We start from the raw sequence: 22,491 nt of genomic DNA on the forward strand, positions 1-22,491 counted from the left end.
TCTAAAATTCTCTTTTTTTGTTGTGTCTCTGCCAGGCTTTGGTATCAGGATGATGTTGGCCTCATAAAATGAGTTAGGGAGGATTCCCTCTTTTTCTATTCATTGGAATAGTTTCAGAAGGAATGGTACCAACTCCTCCTTATACCTCTGGTAGAATTCAGCTGTGAATCCATCTGGTCCTGGACTTTTTTTGGTTGGTAGGCTATTAATTATTGCCTCAATTTCAGAGCCTACTATTGGCCTATTCAGGGATTCAACTTCTTCCTGGTTTAGTCTTGGGAGAGTGTAAGTGTCCAGGAAATTATCCATTTCTTCTAGGTTTTCCAGTTTATTTGCGTAGAGGTGTTTATAGTATTCTCTGATGGTAGTTTGTATTTCTGTGGGGTCGGTGGTGATATCCCCTTTATCCTTTTTAATTGCGTCTATTTGATTCTTCTCTCTTTTCTTCTTTATTATTCTTGCTAGCAGTCTATCTATTTTGTTGATCTTTTCAAAAAACCAACTCCTGGATTCATTGATTTTTTTGAAGGGTTTTTTGTATCTCTGTCTCCTTCAGTTCTGCTCTGATCTTAGTTATTTCATGTCTTCTGCTAGGTTTTGAATGTGTTTGCTCTTGCTTCTCTAGTTCTTTTAACTTTGTTGTTAGGGTGTCAATTTTAGATCATCGCTGCTTTCTCTTGTGGGCATTTAGTGCTATAAATTTCCCTCTACCCACTGCTTTAAATGTGTCCCAGAGATTCTGGTATGTTGTGTCTTTGTTCTCTTTGGTTTCAAAGAACATCTTTATTTCTGCCTTCATTTCGTTATATAAAGTAGTCATTCAGGAGCAAGTTGTTCAGTTTCCATGTAGTTGTGCTGTTTTTGGGAAGTCTCTTAGTCCTGAGTTCTAATTTGATTGCACTGTGGTCTGAGAGACAGTTTGTTGTGATTTCTGTTCTTTTACATTTGCTAAGGTGTGTTTTACTCCCAATTATGTGGTAAATTTTGGAATAAGTTTGATGTGGTGCTGAGAAGAATGTATATTCTGTTGATTTGGGGTGGAGAGTTCTGTAGATGTCTATTAGGTCTGCTTGGTGAAGAGCTGAGTTCAAGTCCTGGATCTTCTTGTTAACCTTCTGTCTCATTGATCTGTCTAATATTGACAGTGGGGGTTAAAGTCCCCTATTACTATTGTGTGGGAGTCTAAGTCTCTTTGTAGGTCTCTAGGATTTGCTTTATGAATCTGGGTACACCTTTATTGGGTGTATATATATTCAGGATAGTTAGCTCTTCTTGTTGAATTGATCCCTTTACCATTATGTAATGGCCTTCTTTGTCTCTTTTGATCTTTGTTGGTTTAAAGTCTGTTTTATCAGAGACTAGGATTGCAACCCCTGGTTTTTTTGCTTTCCATTTGCTTGGTAGATCTTCCTCTATCTCTTTATTTTGAGCCTATGTGTGTCTCTGCATGCAAGATGGGTCTCCTGAATACAGCACGCTGATGGGTCTTGGCTCTTTATCCAGTTGCTAGTCTGTGTCTTTTAATTGGAGCATTTAGCCCATTTACATTTAAGGTTCGTATTGTTGTGTGTGAATTTGATCCTGTCATTATGATGTTGCCTGATTAATTTGCCCGTGAATTGATGCAGTTTCTTCATAGCATCCATGCTTTTTACAATTTGGCATGTTTTTGCAGTGGCTGGTACTGGTTGTTCCTTTCCATGTTTAGTGCTTCCTTCAGGAGCTCTTGTAAGGCAGGCCTGGTGGTGGCAAAATCTCTCAGTGTTTGCTTGTTTGTAAAAGATTTTATTTTTCCTTCACTTATGAAGCTTATTTTGGCTGTATATAAAATTCTGGGTTGTAAATTGTTTTCTTTAAGAATGTTGAATATTGGCTCCCACTGTCTTCTGGCTTGTAGGGTTTCAGCAGAGGGATCCACTGTTAGTCTGATGGGCTTCCCTTTGTGCGTAACCCGACCTTTCTCTCTGACTGCCCTTAACATTTTTTCATTCATTTCAACCTTGGTGAATCTGACAGTTATGTGTCTTGGGGTTGCTCTTCTCTAGGAGTATCTTTGTAGTGGTCTCTGTATTTCCTGAATTTGAATGTTGGCCTGCTTTGCTATGTTGGGGAAGTTCTCCTGGATAATATGCTGAAGAGTTTTTTCTAACTCGGTTCCATTTTCCCTGTTACTTTCAGGTTCACCAATCAAACGTAGATTTGGTCTTTTCACATAGTCCTATATTTCTTGGAGGCTTTGTTTGTTTCTTTTCACTGCTTTTTCTCTTATCTTGTCTTCTTACTTCATTTCATTAACTTGATCTTCAGTCACTGATATCCTTTCTTCCACTTGATTGAATCAACTATTGAAGCTTGTGCATGTGTCATGTAGTTCTTGTGCCATGGTTTTCAGCTCCATCAGGTCATTTAAGGTCTTGTCTACACTGTTTATTTCAGTTAGCCATTCGTCTAACCTTTTTTCAAGGTTTTCAGCTTCCTTGCAATGGGTTCCAACATGCTCCTTTTGCTCAGAGAAGCTTGTTATTACCAGCCTTCTGAAGCTTACTTCTGTCAAGTCGTCAAAGTCGTTCTCCATCCAGTTTTGTTCCATTGCTGGCAAGGAGCTGCAATCCTTGGAGAAGAAGAGGTGCTCTGGTTTTTGGAATTTTCAGCTTTTCTGCTCTGGTTTCTCCCCATCTTTGCGGTTTTATCTACCTTTGGTCTTTGATGTTGGTGACCTACAGATGGGGTTTTGGTGTGGATGTCCTTTTTGTTGACATTGATGCTATTCCTTTCTGTTTGTTAGTTTTCCTTCTAACAGTCAGGCTCCTCAGCTGCAGATCTGTTGGAGTTTACTGGAGTTCTACTCCAGACCCTGTTTGCCTGGGTATCAACAGCAAATATTGCAGAACAGCAAATATTGCAGAACAGCAATTATTGCTGCCTGATTCTTCCTCTGGAAGCTTCGTCCCAGAGGGGCACCTGCCTATATGAGGTGTCAGTTGGCCCCTACTGGGAGGTGTCTGTCAGTCAGGCTACACGGGCATCAGGGACCCACTTAAAGAGGCAGTCTATCCCTTCTCAGAGCTTGAGTGACATGCTGAGAGAACCACTGCTCTCTTTAGAGCTGTCAGATAGGGACGTTTAAGCCTGCAGAAGTTGTCTACTGTATTTTATTCAGGTGTGCCCTGCCCACAGAGGTGGAGTCTAGAGAGGCAGTAGGCCTTGCTGAGTTGCAGTGGGTTCTGCCCAGTTCGAGCTTCTGAGCCACTTTGTTTACTTTCTGAAGCCTCAGCAGTGGCGGACACCCCTCTCCCCACCAGGGTCCTGCCTTGCAGGTCAATCTCAGACTGCTGCGCTAGCAGTGAGCAAGGCTCCCTGGGAGTGGGACCTGGGGAGCCAGGCACGGGGTGAAATCCCCTGGTCTGCCAATTGCTAAGACTGTGGGAGAAGCGTAGTATTTAGACGAGCGTGTACCCTTCCTCCAGGTACAGTCTGTCATTGCTTCCTTTGGCTAGAAAAGGGAAATCTCCTGATCCCTTGTGCTTCCCAGGTGAGGAGACGCCCCACCCTGCTTTGGCTCACCCTCCGTGGGCTGCACCCACTCTCCAACCAGTCCCAGTGAGAAGAACTAGGTACCTCAGTTGGAAATGCAGAAATCACCCGTCTTCTGTGTCAGTCTCACTGGGAGCTGTAAACTAGAGCTGTTCCTATTTGGTTGTCTTGGAAGTGCCTTCAACATTATTATATACTTAATTTATCTCCTTTATTCTGTTAATGTGACTAATTATATCAATTGATTTTCAAATGTTCAACTGACCACGCAGTTCTAGAAAAATCCCAACTTGGCTGTGATATATTTTTCTTTTTATATATTGCTAGATTGAGGTTGCTAATTGTTTAGGATTTTGGTATCTATAGTCATGAGTGATACTGACCATTTTTACCATTTTAAGTATATAATTCTGTTGAATTCTATATTTTTTCTTATAGCCTTGTCATCTTTCGCTATTAGATTAGAAGATTGTACTATCTTCATAAATGAGTGAGCAAGTGTTTCCTCTTGTCATACTCTCTAGAAAACTGTTTTCACGTGAAAATTCTAATCACTAGGCCGGGCACGGTGGCTCAAGCCTGTAATCCCAGCACTTTGGGAGGCCGAGATGGGCGGATCACGAGGTCAGGAGATCGAGACCATCCTGGCTAACAGAGTGAAACCCCATCTCTGCTAAAAAAAATACAAAAAACTAGCCGGGCGAGGTGGCGGGCACCTGTAATCCCAGCTACTCGGGAGGCTGAGGCAGGAGAATGGCGTAAACCCGGGAGGCGGAGCTTGCAGTGAGCTGAGATCCGGCCACTGCACTCCAGCCTGGGCGACAGAGCCAGACTCCGTCTCAAAAAAAAAAAAAAAAAGAAAATTCTAATCACTATGTATTTCCATGTTGAAAAAGTAATCGTAATTGAAAACGTACTTGGCTATAACACATATCTGATCTAAATTTGAAAGTCTTAATTTAGATGTCATTTAGAAAATTATTTGAAGAGACAGAGAATAGGTTGGGTGTCGTGGCTTACACATGTCATCTGAGCGCTTTGGGAGGCTGAGGCAGGCAGATCAGCTGAGATCAGGAGTTTGAGATCAGCCTGGCCAACATGGTGACACTCCCGTCTCTACTCCAAATACAAAACTTAGCTGGGTGGCGCATGCCTGTAATCCCAACTTGGGAGGCCACGACAGGAGAATTGCTTGAACCTGGGAGGCGGAGGTTGCAGTGAGCTGAGATCGTGCTACTGCACTGCAGCCTGGGTGACAGAGCAAGACTCTGTCTCAAAAAATAAAGAATAAAAAGAAAAGAAAGGAAAAGAAAAAGAAAAAGAGAGAGAATGAAATGGTAAGGACCATATGGACAAAGGACCCTAATTTAATAATTTTAAAGAGAACATAGAGAAGTATCTTGATCCTTTTTCCATCTCCAACACTAATACAGCCTTGTTCCTCAAAATTAAATTTTATACTATGTTTTGATAAAATAATACTTAATGATAAGATAAATATTTCTATCCCACTCCAGTGGCCCAATTTATGTCAAGTAAAACTAATGAACATATAGATGCTAAACACATATAATGTTTTTTTGTTACTGTATGATCGTGATTTTATATTACTATTAACTTTTTTGGCTTACATTTTTTGTTGTTGTAAAATATACGCAACATAAAATGTACTATTTTTACCATTTTAAGTATACAATTCTGTGGTGTTAAATACATTCATATTGTTGTACAACCTTCACAACAGTCTCCAGTATTTTTTCATCTTCCCCAACTGAAACTCTGTATCCATTAAACAATAACTCACCATCTTAATATTAAGATTCCAATGTATGAACCCTGAATGTCTTTCCATTTACTTGTGTTATCTTAATTTCTTTTAAAAATATTTCATAGTCTTCATTATGTCTTTTACTTCCTCAGTTATGTTTATTTTTAAGCATTTTATAATTTTAGATGCTATTGTAAATGGAATTATTCTGTTCATTTTCTTTCTTTATTGTTTGTTTTTAATGCATAGAAACACAACTGATTTGTGTATGTTGGTGTTGTATCCCACAACTTTGCGGAATTCATTGATTAGTTCTAAAATTTTTCTTGGAATCTTCAGTTTTATACATATAAAATCATGTCATGTGCTAAAAGACATAATTTTGCTTTTTCTTTTCCAATTTGGTTGCCTTTTATTTCATTTTGTTTCCTAATTTCTCTGGTGAGGACCTTAGTAGTTTTTGAATAAATTTTCCAATTTATTTTGAAAATATGAGGCAATATTTTAAAGTTAACCATAATTATCTCTTTTTATAATTTTCTTTATTGTCAAGGGAAACCTCTAACATTCTTTTGGCTGTAATTAAACTCTACACAAATAGCCAAAGACATATTGACAAACTGGCCCTGTATTGCTTTTACTTTTTCCATCTTAGTTGTACTTTTTGTACTGTTTTTTTTTTTTTCTATCTGAAATATTTGTTAAGTCAAACACTATAGATTACAAGTAAAATGATTCAGACTGGGAGACTTCCACTGACTCAGAAGTAAAGATGTCAAATAGTGATTATATTGTTTCAGTGCCATACTGGATATGAGATATAAACTTTCCATCACCATTCATCACTCATTATCTTTTTATTAAAGGATAACCCCAATTTATTTTAAGCATGGTTCAAAGTAGGTTCTAAACATACTCTTCTTCAGAGTGTAGATGTTGAATAATTTTGGAATACTAGCTCACATTATGATTAAATCACATTTATTGTGGTACATAGCATAGAGATGCATATGTTCATTAAGTCACTACACATATGTTTATGTAAATATGTAAAACTATATATACAATATGAGTTTGTGTTTTCAGTTTGTTTTTTGTCCTTAATCATTTCAAACATAATTATTTTCTTTTATTTTTTATCAGATCTGGTATCTGAACTTCTTTAGAGTTGAATCTGACCACTTGTTGTTTTCTTAAATCTTGCCCCTGCTAGATTGTTTTCTTAGGCACTGTGTAATTTAGTGTTGGGTGTTTTTCATCAATGGAACTTCTTCTATGAAGCCCTTACATGGTGGTTGATGGCCTGTCCCCCACAAAGACATTTTATGTGTTTGCTTCTCTAAGGGACTTCACTACCACTAACCTGGGACCCCCTATACTGTTAATCTTACAGCTAGAAGTTTTTTGAAATATTTAGGCAGTATGAAATCAAGCCCTTAAACCTACATGCACTTTAGAGTTGTTTTTAAAAATTACCCGGGCTAACTTTGTTCCCCTGCTTAGGCTGAGACAGATATAGCTTTTTTACTGAGTTTATTCTGTTGTTTTTTGAATTTCTTAAATTTTATTCTTAGCTTATTAATATTCAGTCTTCTCTTTAAATCTAAGTTATTAAGACATAATCCTTTATCCTTTGAGGAATTTATCATATTAGTGATGGGGTATGGATGTGTATATAAACATAATTCCAAGGTGGGCTGGGAAATTTAGCCCGTAGTTGGATTACCGTTACTCAGAGACAACTTTGTATTATAGAAGGGAGAGCAAAATTTGGGAATACAGCCACCTGTTTCTGCCACACTCACTGTTGCATCGGTTCTAAAGATAAATAAAACTTTATATTTTATGAAGAACATACTGAACTATACTTCAGTTAGATGAAGTTGTCAAATTTTTATTCAGGTAAGTGGTCTAGAAAGTGGAACATTATATATTTAGATTATTCTATAGCTTTGAAATTATTTCCTGTACTACTGCTGTGATTAAGGAAGTAGTATAGGAAATAATTATACTCATTAAAATTTTTATGCTATTTTGTTTACAGAACAGCACAACAATAAAAACTGCCATTAAAAGCACTAACATTTTGATGATTCCTCCTCATGACAAGTAAACAAAGCAAACACATACATACGTACACAAGCACACACACACATCTTCCCTTACAGGATACTTTCATAACCTATATGTCTTTGGGAAACTGTTATAACTACATAAAATCATATTTTGGATCTCTGGGTTTTCAGTAGTTTCAGTAAATGTGATTTTAAAGGATTATATTGTGTTGACAAAATTAAATTCCTCTGAGTTGTGATTTTAGGCAAATTATTTAGTGTTTTTTTCATTTTAACTTTTTCTGTATATATAAAATGTTTTTGGTAATGTCTTCCTTAATCACAGCAGTAGTATAGGAAATAATTTCAAAGCTGCAGAATAATCTAAAATGCTGAGTGAATAATAGAATATTTATTTACAACTCTACCTAAATAAAAATTGATATATTAACTACTCAGTGTTGGGAAGCTTAGGGTCATGGCAAAGTGTGACAATGTGACAAACATTATTTATTGATTCAAAAATTAAAATTGCGTTATTATAAGCCTAGTTAAAAAAATTAAGCATGAAGTGGTTCCTTTTTTAATATCCAGTAACTGTTTAACATACATTGATAATTGAAAAGTGAATACTGGACTAAGGTTGTTTGGCATCAACTTCAGAGTTGTTGAGAGAGTTTGCTGTAGTAGCAAAACTCTTATCAGTTTTTCAGTTATTCAAGTGCAATTAACCTATGCAGTAATCTACCTCAAATTATTATTCAAACAACCGTTTAGATAGGATATTAAGTTTGAATTTACTCAATTGCTATTTTTAAAATTTCTTGTAATTGTTTTAAAACTCCTGAAAACACTTAGGTCATTTCATATTTTTCTTTGAATGGTTTTATCCTTAACATTTAGAGAGAAACTTTTATTCAAAATGTAGAAATCATGACATTTAGACTATCATCTTATTTGAATAGCTGTGGAAAAAATTAAGATATCAAAGCAAGTTAGGAAAATGAAGGTTATTGTTTAGCCATCACATACCATTCAACAAAATATTTTGTGTATAAAGCCTTTGCTATTTCAAAATATTCATATCAAAAATTTCTTTAAATTATTGGCTACTTGATTTTTTAAAACTCAGATAGTTTTATTATGTAATTATAAGCTTATAATCTGAGATTACCTTACATTTCTTGCGTTATTTATGTTAATTATGTATCTGCGGAACACTTTGAAATTGCAGGTTTGATTTTTTTAAATTACAATTTGCACTCAGAAACAATCATTAAGATTTTTCAACATTTTACTATTAAAACATTGTTTTTCTTGCTTAGTTGGGTCAAAACTATTGAATATAGAGAACTTACTGTAAATGAATCTAGTTTAAGAAAACACATTCTAACAATTGTTTGTATTAAATGGAAGTATTTGTTTATATGATCCTTAGATGATTTATACTTTATGATTACATACTTCTTTTCATGCTGACATGTTGATAGGCAGCACTGTACTTTTGTGCACATATAGCTCCAGCTTCCTGTGTTTCAGTCTGAGTCATGGTAAAGTGGGAAATATGAGTTTGAAGATTAAGTACTGAGCTTAAAACACTTAATTTTTTCCCACTCTTGCATTGAAATAGTGGGAGCACAGGTAGTTGAGACCAAAGCAGGCCACTTGTTACTGTTGACTTAAGTACAACCAGTGGTCGAAGTGTTTAGCCCTTTGGGAAGTTTTGTGATTGAACAAGAACGCAGGAGTTATTTTGATAAGAGAAAGTAGCAATGGGGCCAAAACTATGGTCATCCTTAAGCTCTGAAGCAGGCCAAGGATGAAGGGCTATAAAGTGTTTGCTCTTCCAAATGAACAAAGATAAATTCACCTAGGAAAATAAACTTAGTATTTGGTCAATTTGCAACAAAATGGTCAAAGAATTGAACTGTTTATTTTAGAACTTGGCCTAAGGACGTATGGGAAAATAGTTCAGCATCTCCATTTCTGGCCTGATTTTCACAACAGATTTGGAAACAGAGCAGAAAATTAATGCACAAACATGTTTAACAATACCAAACAAAATGTTGTAAATCCAAAATGAAAATTGAAACTGCGTGAAGAAGTAGAGCAAAGCTTTTACTGAGGAGTGCTTACTAATTTTGCAGCCAGTTTTCTTAGCAAGTATACCAAGTAGTGTTAAAAATTGAAGTCTTATTGATTTGAGAGGCTGTTTTCTCTCAGTTCTCCATTCTTGGAATATGATGTTCTTCTGTCTGTTGGAGGGAGGATTTAATTTAAGCATACTTCTACTCTAAAAACCTATCCATCAAGAAAGGCTATATTATCTTGCCTTTTATTTAATAAGCATTCTTATCTGGAATTAGTTTGTGCTTTTTATTAGATGTTGTGTTACATTAGACAGCTAACCAAAAACCTGATTTTTTTATAGCTTCTCAAGTTGTAGGAATTTCTGTTGTAGCAGATTTAGAACTACTTATTTTGTAAAAGCATTTATATGAAAACCCCACAAACAGTGAGCTATTTGCTTTGTTTGATGTATTTGGGACAAAGAGTAACTATACTGTCTTCAGGTTTAACTCTATAATTTTCTCTAGTAGTAAATCCCAGAACACTGTTACTTTGCTATGCTTGGTGCCTAAGTGTTCTTGCAATAAACACAGCCTGTCATGCTGTGAAAATCTTCCCCATTTGGCCTCCTTCTGAGGTTGCAGGGAAATTGAATTTTCTTCTGACTGAAAGATGTTATAAAACAATGAAGTTAAAGTAAAAGCCTCATGTAGGAACTGAATATACCTTGGTCTAGATGGCATGTCTGTGATAATGAGAGCCGGGGCTTTGGTTTGTTTTGTATAGGATTTTAATGATCATTCCTGCTTTTAAGTGTTTAGAGATTAGTAGCTTCTGCTCTGACAACCTGTCTATAGAAAATGGAATACTGATCATATTATATTGTCTTTGTTTAAATTTTAAGGGGTGTTTTGTTTTGACAGTTGACTACTGGTCATGACTCGTTAGCATAGGAAATTAACATTTTTGTTTGAGACATTCAAAGCAGCAATAAACTATTGGAGGTTGAGGATATACAGCAAAAGAAAACGTGTCTGAAGTTAGAAAGATGAGAAAATGAGAAAGGCAATAGAGGGACCAAATTCTGTGAGAATGTGAGTGAACAATTTCTTAAGCATCAGTTCAACTTGATAATGATAATTATACCTATAATTTATGAAATATTTCTATGTGTATATACTTCATTCACGTTCATATTGCTATTTAATCTTAACTGTAAGAGATAAATATCATTATAATAACCATTTTACAGAGAAGTAAACAGACTCTGAAAAGTTAAACTACTTGCCTAAAATCACATGACTGGCATCTGAATTCCTTAACCCAGTACACCATACTGCCTGACAGACTAAGCTTAACGAAGTATCTATAACTGATATGTAAATACATATACATCTTTTAAACAAATAAGAATGTTATATTGTGTTTGATCAGTTTTCAGAGTATATGGGTTTAAACTTGCAAGTTTTGTTTGCAAGTTTTAAATGGACAGCAAAGTTTGGGATTTTAGGAACCCCATATTCATAGCTAATCCTGAAAGAACTCAACATGTCAATGATTGCAGCATCTCTTCCGCATTTGAGACTGAAGCTATTCAACTCCAGTTCAACTTTAAATAAAAGGGTTTATTTTATTCTGGCCTACTAAAAGCTGCTTAAAAGACCAAAAACAAACCAACAAGCCTTTGACAGCAAGTTCGTTAGCACTGAATTTAGGACCTTATACATATTCAGAGTTCAGTATGTATTTGTTGAATCAGATAAGCTTATGCTGTATTCCGCTAAGAAACATTTAACCATATAAAACATTTTAAAAATTATATTGTCAAATCTACTAATTTTTAATGTCTCCTTAATTAACATGCAAGGCACGATTAATATTTTGCTGTTTCTTAAACTGATAATCACTTTTCTATAGTTATTCTAGGTTCCATTATAAATACTCTATAGAAGGGGTAGACAAATATTTTTCTGTAAAGGGCCAGTTAGTAAATACCTTTGACTTTGTAGATCATAGCTTCTCTATAGCAACTACTCAACTCTGCTGAAAAGAAATCATATGCAGTCAATACATGAATGGAGGTGGCTGTGATCTAGTAAAACTTTATTCCCCAATACAGACAGATTAGCCCCTTAACTGTAGCTTGCAGACTCTACTCTGTAGGAACATACTCAATGGTTTAATCTTAACCTTTTCTAGATCTTACCTATTTTTAGAGGAAGCTGGAAACATGCATGTGCTTTCTAACAAAAACCATTTGAGAATATATGTTTACATATAAGCATTATGTATTAGTATTAACGTTTATGTGATTATCATTTGCATATAAGATGTGAAAAAGTTACAAATAATAATTGCTGATTTTAATTTATAATTTGAATTTTTTTTGTTTATGTTACAAAATAAGATTTTTTTTTTTTCTCCTCATCCCAGGGAGATTCTATACAAGCAGGTGAGGACTCACCATTCTCAGATTCTGTCACCTTGGAACAAACTACAAGTAATATTGGCGGAACCAGTGGACGTGTTAGTTTATGGATGCAGTGGGTGCTTCCCAAAGTTACTGTAAAGCTCTTTGCTCCAGATCCTGAAAATAAAGGCACAGGTACAGGATTGCTTTTCTTCTTCTTTTCCTTTTTTTTTTGAGACGGAGTTTTGCTCTTGTTGCCCAGGCTGAAGTTCAGTGGCATGACCTTGGCTCACTGCAACCTCTGCCTCCCGGGTTCAAGCGATTCTCCTGCCTCAACCTCCCGAGTAGCTGAGATTACAGGCATGCGCCACCACGCCAAGCTAATTTTGTATTTTCAGTAGAGACAGAGGTTTCTCCATGTTTGTCAGTCTGGTCTTGAACTCCTGAACTCAGGTGATCCGCCCACCTCGACCTCCCAAAATGCTGGGATTACAGGCGTGAGCCACCGTGCCCAACCTGGATTGCTTTTCTTCTTTACTGAAAAGGGCAAATATTAAACGCTATTTTGGAAGACATATTAAACATAATTTATTGTCATTTATAATTAAATAAGTATTATTAAACCTAATTCAAGGAGTTTCTAGTTGCAGTGCTGAAATGTTGAATCTTATTAACATTAAAGGTTTATGTGTATATATTTTCCTTGACTTTGTAATACATAAATTTTGTCCTGTTTGTATTAAAATTCATCTAAAAGACCATAAGGAATTTTCCTCAGTGGTCATATTGATACATTATACTATTGTCACTAAAATTATTGGGAAAATCCTTGACTGGTATCAAATATAACACTCCCGACATTAACTGGGCTTTCCCCTTTCTTGAAATAAATGTCTTATCTTAATCGAAAGACCTGTGCTGATTTGCTTATTATTCTAGAAGCTTTTGTGATCTCAGTGCCTCTGTACATATCCAGCATGCATATGTCAACGTGAAATGTAAAATGGAAAGTTTTAATATTAATTGTGAAGACTGTATTGATATTACTGTTTGTTTCTTATTGCAGAGGTTTGTATGGTCTGTGAACTAGAAGATCTCAGTGCTTCCATAGATGTCCAGGATGTATATACCAAAGTGAAATGTAAAATAGAGAGTTTCAATATTGATCACTATAGAAGCAGGTAAATAATGAATAATGAATATAAGAAAATCTGTATTTTTCTTTGAACAAAGTTGCTATAAGAGTTTTTCTATTTTAATTTGGCTAGCTATTAAAATAAATATTATACAGGCATACCTTGGACATTTTGGGAGTTTGGTTCCAGACTACTCCAATAAAGTGAATATTTCAATAAAGCAAGTGACACAAATTGTTTGGTTTCTCAGTGTATATAAAGGTGTGTGTGTACACTACACTGTAGTCTGTGAAGTGTATAATAGCATTATGTATTTTAAAATGTACATACCTTAATTTAAAAATACTTTATTGCTAAAATGTGCTAATGATCATCTGAGCACTCAATGAGTCATCATCTTGTTGCTAATGGAGGGTCTTGTCTTGATGTTGATGGCTGCTGACTGATCGGGTGGTGGTTGCTGAAGGTTAGGGTAGCTGTGGCAATTTCTTAAAATAAGTCAATAATGTAGTTTATATGAATTGAATCTTTCTTTATGAAGAATTTCTCTGTAGCATGCAATGCTGTTTAGTGGCATTTTACCCACAACAGAATTTCTTTCAAAATTAGAGTCAGTCCTCTCAAACTTTGCTGCTGCTGTAAAAAATGAGATTATGGAATATTCTGAATCGTTTGTTGTCATTTCAACAATGTTCCCAGCATCTTCCCCAGGAGTAGTTTCCATCTCCAGAAACCACTTTCTTTGCTTATTCATAAGAAGCAACTCCTCATCCATTCAAGTTTCATCATGAGATGGTAGCAATTCAGCCCCATCTTTAGACTCCACTCCTATTTCTAGTTCTCACGTTGTTTTCACCACATCTACCATTACTTCCTCCACTGAGGTCTTGAAACCCTCAAAGTCACCAATGAGGGCTGGAATCAACTTCTTACAAACGTCTGTTAATGTTGATATTTTTACCTCCTCCCATGAATCACGAATGTTCTTAATGTTGTCGACAGTGGCGAATCTATTACAGAAGGTGTTTCAATTTAGTTTGCCTAGAACCTTCAGAAGCAGCACTATCTGATACAGTTTGGATATATGTCCCTTCCAAATCTCATGTAGAAATGTGATCCCCAGTGTCAGAGCTTGGGTCTGGTGGGAGATATTTGGGTCATAGGGGAGGATCTCTCATGTATGACTTGGTGCCTCCCCACGGTAACAAGTGAAGCTCTCGATTTCTTAGTTCATGCAAGAGCTGGTTGTTTAAAAAGAGCATAGCGCCTCCCCGCTTTCTCTTGCTCACTCTCTTACCATGTGACACACCTGTTCTGCTTTGCCTTCTTCCATGAGTAAAAGCTTCCTGAGGCCTCACCAGAAGCCACTAGATGATAGTGCCATGCTTGTACAGCCTGCAAAACCATGAGCCAAATAAACCTCTTTCCTTTATAAATTACCCAGCCTCAGGAACTCCTTTATAGCAATGCGAAATGGACTAACACACTGTGGCCTTACAGAATGTATTTCTTAAGTAATAAGACTTGTAAGTCAGAATTACTACTTGATCCATGAGCTGAAGAATGGATGTTAGCAGGCATGAAGACAACATTCATCTCCTTGTGTATCTCCATTAGAACTTTTTGGTAACCAGGTGTATTGTCAATGAACAGTAATATTTTCAAAGGATTTTGTTTTGTAAACAAGCAGCCATTCTCAACAAAGGGCTTAAAATATTCAGGAGACCATGCTGTAAACAGATGTGCTATCATCCAAGCTTAGTTATTCCCACGTGTAGAGCACAGGAGAAGAGTAGATTTAACATAATTCTTAAGGGCCCTAGGATTTTCAGAATGGTAAATGATCGTTATCTTCAACTTCACCGGCTGCATTCACCTCTAACAAGAGAGTCAGCCTGTCCTTCGAAGCTTTAAACCCAGGCATTGACTTCTTCTCTGTCTATCAGTCTTAGATGGCATCTTCTTCCAAGAGAAGACTGTTTTGTCTACATTGAAAATCTGTTAGTGTAGCCACCTTCATCAGTGAACTGAGCTACATCTTTTGTATAACTTGCTGCCACTTATCCATCAGCATTTGTTGCTTCATGTTGCACATTAATATTATAGAGATGGTTTTTTTCCTTAAGCCTCATGAACTAACTTCTGCTAGCTTCAAACTTAACTTCTGCAGCTTTCTTACCTCTCTCAATTTCTAGAATTGAAGAGAGTTAGGGTCTTGCTCTGGATTTAACAGAATGGTATGGCTGGTTTGATCCTCTACCCAGACCACTCAGACTTTCTGCCTATCAGCAATAAGATTGTTTCACTTTCTTATCATTTGCGAGTTCTCTGGAGTAGCACTTTTAATTTTCTTCAAGAATCTTCCTTTGCATTCACAACTTGGCACAAGAAGCTTTCTTTTCTGCTTATCTCGGCTTTTGATATGCCTTCCTCAGTAAGCTTAATCATTTTTAGATTTTTATTTAAAGTGAGAGATTTGCAACTCTTCTTTCACTGGAACACTTAAGAGGCCATTGTAGGGTTATTGATTGGCTTCATTTCAATATTGTTATGTTTCAAGGAAAAGGCAGACCTGAGGTGAGGGAGAAAGATGGGAAATAGTAGGGTCGGTGGAGCAATCAGAAAACACGCAGCATTGATCAATTAAGTTTGCGTCTTATTTGGGCACTGTTCATGATGTCCTGAAATGGTTATGATGATAACGTCAAAAATCACTGATCACAGGTCACCATATATCTGTATAATAATAATGAAAAAGTTTGAAATATTGTAAGAATTACCAATATGTGACGCAGAGACTGGAAGTCAGCATATATTGTTGGAAAAAATGGTGCTGATGGACTTACTCAATGTAAGGCTGCCGTAGACCTTCAATTTGGGTAAAATGTAATATCTGCACTATGCAATAAAGCAAAGCCCATAAAACCGAGGTATGCCTGTACTTATTCTCAAAGAGGGTTCTTAACAGATATATTGGTTAATTTTATTTCGTATTTGTCCATGTATGGAGTATAATAAAATTTTGTTTTATAAGATGACAAATCTGTTCATAAATATATACATTGCCATATTAAATGAAATAAGCTACTTTTACTAATAATCTTACATAATTTATTTTCTGTATTTTATATTTGCTTAGATGCCTGCAACATAGTTGATGGCTTTGATTTTTGCTGTATAATTCCCATTCATTCTCTATACCAGTATAATCATGCACTGAGATGGAGCAATAGCTCATTTCCTAAGCACTTTGATGACTCTCATCTCACAGATGATTATTATGTATATGGTGGATGTTCCTAGAACCATTGTTTCTGGCATAATAAATTTCTATCAAAAGTATAATTACATGCAAATATGCATGGCTTGTAATAGTAACATTAGTAAAAAAGTTTTCAGATGTTTTCACAAAGCTCTGTACAGGTTTTATCATAAATTTTTCTGAAACAAAAATACAAATGCCTTTTTTTTTGGCTTTATAGTAGTACAGTGATGCTTCTTTTTGTAATTGAGCTAAAATTCACATGCCATAAAAATTGTTTTGAAAAACAAATGTTTTTCAAAAATATTTTAAATAGCATCATATTTTCAATTTTGTAGTTTTTGGCTTAGAAACAGCCTTAAAATCCATTTCTTTCATTTATTTATTTAACAATTTTTTATTGTGTGCCACCAGAAGCACCTTTATGTTTCTGTACATATATTGATGTATTACATACTCTAAAAAATTATTTTTAATTTTCCAAGTTCCTAGTTCTACATTAAAAGTGTTTGAATTTTTATCCATTATTGCATATATCATATTGTCTGTCAATAATTATCAAATCTGTCACAATTATGGGATAAAAATATTTTGCTGGATATGTGTTAGGACTTCTTCTAATAGTATTAACTTACCAATCATATGATAATTATTTTTGTCATACTAAACAGTGAATTATTAATTGGCTTTTGATCATAGAATGTTCAACTCTTTAGTTCCTTTGAAATGGTATGTATCTGTATAAAAATGATCTTTGCAAGTGATAGTACAATATTTTAGCTGAAATAATTTTTAATGTCATGAATATTATGTATTATGTTGTACTTTATCCCTGACTTTACTGCTAAATTTTTATAAATTATAAATATTCAGATAATTTATTAATTTATTAAAAATATATGTTTGTTGTGTGTGTGGTATGCACCAAGTGCTATGCTAAATGAGTACTGGGGATGTAGTGTTTAAGAAAAATAGCCTGGCATGGTGGCTCACACCTGTGATCCCAGCACTTTGGGAGGCCAAGGCAGGGGGATTGCTTGAGCCCAGGAGTTTGAGACCAGCTGGGACAAGATGGCGAGACCCCATCACCATATACACACAAAAAGTAGCTGGGCATGGTGGTGTATGCCTGTAGTTCCAGCTGCTGGGGAGGCTAAGGTGGGTGGATTGCTTGAGTCCAGGAGTTCAAGGTTACAGTGAGCTATGATTGTGCCATTGCACTCCAGCCTGGGCAACAGAGCAAGGCCCCATCTTTAAAAAAGAAAAGTAAACATAGATGTTACTCTTGTGGAGGAGATGGAAGTAAATAATCAGCCAAATAAATATATAATTTACCATGAAGACAAATGTTCTTATGCAGAACTATCAGAGTGTGGTGCTAATGTAAATTGTTCTATTGATTGCATTGTCAGATTTATGTTTTAGTTCAATGCAGTGTTGTGAACTTTAGATGTATTTGAAATAGTTATATATGTTCAATTTCTTAACTCAGAAAAATTGAAGAGAACAGATAAGGTGAACTTATGTTTTCCAGGCCAGGGGAAGGTTGGCAGTCAGGACATTTTGAAGGAGTATTTCTACAATGCAAAGAAAAATCTGTGGTGAGACCCATTTAGTTATTATGATTTTTGAAAATATACTTTAAACTGTTTATCTTTGTTATTTAATAAAATAGGACTAATGGTTACAAGAATTTGAGTTCAGAATAACTTCTTATTAACCTGTTTCTTCAAAATTACATATAAATTTAAAGCTATTTATTCTTTGAAGCTGCTCTTGTTTTGTAACCATCTTCCTGTTATAAAAATTAATTTATCAAAAAGGCAAAGGTAGGCTTGCTTTTGTTAATATACTTTATCTTTAGTGTACTATTATGTTGACTTTTTGGAATTGTTTCCCAATTCTTATGTGAGTTCATGCTGGATTGTTCTTTACCATAAACTAGAAGTTGTAATTTTATACTAAAAGCAATTATTTTTTGTTTACTTTCATTAACATTGCTTTTGCAGAAGATGGTCCAGGCAGAGGCCATACCTAGCAGTTGCTCAAATCGAAATTTATGCAAACTTGAGGAGAATTTAAAACTATCCAGATTTTTTTTTTGCTTATGGCTTTTATTGCTTTTTGTCTTTTCACCTTCTTTGCTCCTGTCCATCACCTCAAGCCTTGGGGAAGAGTGTTGGTCTTTGGGGCAATGTGGAGGTGTCTTCCTTTCCTGTACTGACAAGCTGAACAGACGCACCTTGTTGGTTCGACCCATCAGCAAGCAGGACCCTTTCAGTAATTGCTCTGGCTTCTTTCCTTCTGTAAGAAATTACTTTTAAATTATGCTACACGACTCCCATTAACAGGAACCCAGAGAAGGAATGGAATGATTCATAGAGTCAACTCTTGATTTGTGTTTTCCTCTATATCATAAACTTTATAAATGAAGTATAATGTAATTTAAAATCGTAGAACTGCTTTTCCACTATAACCTGTTTCTGGGTCACTTGCATGAGTACAGACTAATTTTATCATCAATATAAGGAAATCAAAGTAGTACATTCAATATATTTTTTAAAATTGTGCATGTATTGAATGATCAAGAGTTGACCAATACTGCTTTTGTCATTCCTCTAATGATTCTTAATAAGATTGCTTTTTAAATTTTTTTTCTATTATTATGCCATTGTTTTCTTACAACTAATTCAAAGTAACTTGTGTGGGACCTTCTTGAATCTGAACAAGATTGCATTTCTGTCATTGACTAGGTAGATGAACACAAGGCTATATCAGTGACTTTTAGAAGTTTAGAACCTTGCCTTTTCTAATGGTACAACATATCTAGATATGTTCTTAAGCTAATTCTTTTAACTGATATTCTTAAAGTTAACTTTGTTCTTAAATTTAATGTTTAATAGTATATTTGCATAGCAAGAGATGTGTTCTGATTTTATTTTGAGCTTTTACTAGCAATAGTCTCTAATCATTAGTGCAGGGAAAAAAATGTGGCTTTTGTGTTAGAGGAAGTGTTTAGATTTATTTTCCTCTCTTTGAATGTTCATTAGAGTCTATGAAAAACATTCTTAATAATTTTAACAAATATTCATAAAGAAACCCTAAATTTATCATTAATGTTCTTCAGAAATTCTTTCTAAATGTATAAATTAAATGCCATTTAAAAAGTTTCTTAGTGTTTTTTGACATTTGAATAGTATAAAGTATTATTACTGTATGAAAAGTGATACTTATATTACCTCAACTAATGTTCATTTTTTCCCTTATTGTAAGGGAGTTAGGAATGCAGCAGTTAAAAAAAAACAGCACCCTTTCTTCATGTAGCTTACCTTTCAAATATGCTTACATTCCACGTGTTTAAAATATTTTTCCGAATTAAAACATTTATACATTGAAATACCTTTTATACTCTTTCCAGGATTCAAATGTTGCTATTAATAAAGATTTATTATGAATTAGATTTTTTAGATTAGTGGTCAGTACTAACCCTCTCCCCAGTTTAGACACTTAGAACAAACAACATCACTGTGATCATTGTGGCCTCTTCCACTGGGGATATACCTTAACAATTCGTCTCCATCCATTATTGCTCATTGTCCAGCAACATGGTAATAAAACTGGTAGCACTTTTCCTGCTTTACTATGCATCTTTTTGTTTTGAGTGCAGAAATAAAAAAGAAGGGGAGTCAGAGGAGAATTAGTGAAAATGTTGGGAACAGTGACAAATGCTTTGAGAGCAGGCTGTTATGGGGAAAGATGATTATATTGCACAACTATTTAATGCTTACTTTCCGGGGTTTTTTTAATGGTCAATTAAAAAAAAAACGAAGATAATTTATTTTCTTATCTTCCTTCATTATAAAGTCTAAATTAAAAGCAAACTCAACAGTGGTAACTGAATTGCATATTTTTTCCTCTCACCACGTCAGTGGGTGATAGGCAACAAAATAAGAGGAAGAAAATGGAAGCAAAAGAAATTTAGGAGTGATGGGATAATATAGGCTCAGACTCATTACAGCTTTCCTATTTCTCTTTTATTTTCTGTTTATGTGAATATATTTTCTTCTTTTTGCTTTGTTCCAGTTCACTTCTCCTCTTAAAAATCCCCTCTTTGGACCCTACTAACTTTTTCAGGTGTTGGAAAGAGGGGCAGGGAATGTGGAATATAACAGTTCTCCTCTAATTCTGTGCTGAGTAATTTCCAAAACAATATTTCATGTCTGTTAATTGGTTGAGGAAGATTTTTTTCAAGTGATATTCTTTTGTATGTTGAGGAATACGAAAGTATACGTTTTACTTTACTTCTTTAAAAGCATACTGTTTTACTATAACTTGTTTATAGTATGCAATTTGAATAGGAGAGCTAATTGAGATAGTTTAGCAAAAATATTGAAGTTATGATAATTATTTTACTCTCAGTTAAATGTTATATGTGTACTAATATAGTAGTATATGCAAAGATTATGAGTTACAGGATAGTGATAATTAGATTTTATAAACAATATGTTAGCTATTGATAATAGGCAAATTCTGAAAGACAAATGTTATATTGTTGCATCACATTACTGTTTAAATATGCAGTAACTGTTTAGTTCAGTTATCAAAGCATGGTATCAATGAGGCTTCTTTTATAGACTCTGTCTTTGTATAAATGAGCCAAATTATTGAAGGAAAAACTCCATTTCCACAACTGTTATATCCTATCTAGTGAAGGTAATCATCTGGCCTGTTTAGATTTGGTCTCAAATAAAAATATATAATGTGGTTATTTCAATTTCACCTGAGTAAATAACCTTTCTGTGACCTGTGATACTTTTTATTACAGCCTCTTAGTACTCATAATGAAAAATTTTCATGAAATGAAAAGATAAAATCAAGATAGTCTTTTCCAACCTAGTTTTTTTGTTTGAGACAGAGTGTCACTTTGTTGCCCAGGCTAGAGTGCAGTGGCTCAATCTCAGCTCACTGCAGCCTCTGCCTCCCGGGTTGAAGCGATTCTTGTGCCTCAGCCTCCCGAGCAACTGGGATTACAGGCATGTACTACCACACCACCACATCTGGCTAATTTTTTGTATTTTTAGTAGAGACGGGATTTCACCATGTTGGCCAGGCTGGTCTCGAACTCCTGGCCTCAAGTTATCTGCCCACCTTAGCCTCCCAAAGTGTTGGGATTACAGACATGAGCTACTACACCCCAGCCCCAAATTCTTAATGTTACAGAAAATGCAGAAGTCACAGAAATAGCCACAAAAAGATTAATTACCTTCCTCAAGATCTAGAACTGGAACTCAGGATTCCAATCTTTAGTTCAGTGATTCAAACCATCTTAGAAGTTTTTTGTCCCCATCTGCAGAATTGATCAGTCATGTGTTTATTAAGAAGTGTAGGGTAAGACCAACAGGTAAAAATACTCACTGAGATCATTTTCTTCTTTCCAATTTTTTAAAAAATGTTTTTAATGAACTGTGTATTTTGATTTCCTTTTTCTGGAACAGACAACTACAAAACTTCTAGATGGCACTCATCAGCAGCATGGATTCCTCTCTCTGACATACACAAAAGCTGTAACAAAAAATGTCCGTCACAAGTTAACATCAAGAAATGAGCGAAGAAGTTTTCATAAGTTATCTGAAGGCTTAATGGATGGTTCTCCTCATTTTCTTCATGAAATTCTTCTTTCAGCACAAGCTTTTGATATTGTTCTTTATTTTCCTTTACTTAATGCCATTGCAAGTATATTTCAAGCAAAACTACCAAAGACCCAAAAAGAGAAAACAAAATCTCCTGGTCAGCCCATGAGGACCCATACACTGACATCCCGCAATTTACCTTTGATTTATATCAACACAAGTGTAATCAGAATTTTTATGCCAAAAACAGAAGAAATGCAGCCAACTGTTGAAGGTATTGTCTTCTGATTTTTTTTTTGGTCTGATTTTAAATAATTTTCTTCTAGAGACCTTAGTTTTCTGGGGTTTTTTGTTTCTTTTAAAAAATATGAGCAGTTGGTTGTGCTTTGCGGTTTGGTATATTTTATAGAGAAGAAATATAGATATTCTATAAATCATTAGGAAATACATCAGAATACTATGTAAGTATCTGACTTTGTTAGTAGGATAAGAAATATGAGGATTTTTTTTCTTCAAGGCTTTTGCCAGTAAAGCATATATATACTTTGTGACATTTGTTTTACTGAACTCAAATATTGGGTTCTATATATCTAATAGAACTAAAATTTTGTTTAAAAACGAGGTCAG

General features: G+C 35.0%; 1 protein-coding gene across 1 annotated transcript in view; it reads left to right on the top strand.

Annotated features, from left to right (window-relative positions):
• Positions 1-22,491, top strand: part of VPS13B (vacuolar protein sorting 13 homolog B) — an 876,795-nt gene that overhangs the window by 468,836 nt on the left and 385,468 nt on the right. The window contains exons 26-29 of the mRNA XM_031669315.1: positions 11,860-12,031; positions 12,903-13,017; positions 17,769-17,835; positions 21,730-22,138. Coding sequence (XP_031525175.1) covers positions 11,860-12,031; positions 12,903-13,017; positions 17,769-17,835; positions 21,730-22,138 — 763 coding nt within the window. The remainder of the gene's footprint in view (positions 1-11,859; positions 12,032-12,902; positions 13,018-17,768; positions 17,836-21,729; positions 22,139-22,491) is intronic.

Source organism: Papio anubis, chromosome 8 (genome assembly GCF_008728515.1).
Source record: "Papio anubis isolate 15944 chromosome 8, Panubis1.0, whole genome shotgun sequence".
NCBI lineage: Eukaryota > Metazoa > Chordata > Mammalia > Primates > Cercopithecidae > Papio > Papio anubis.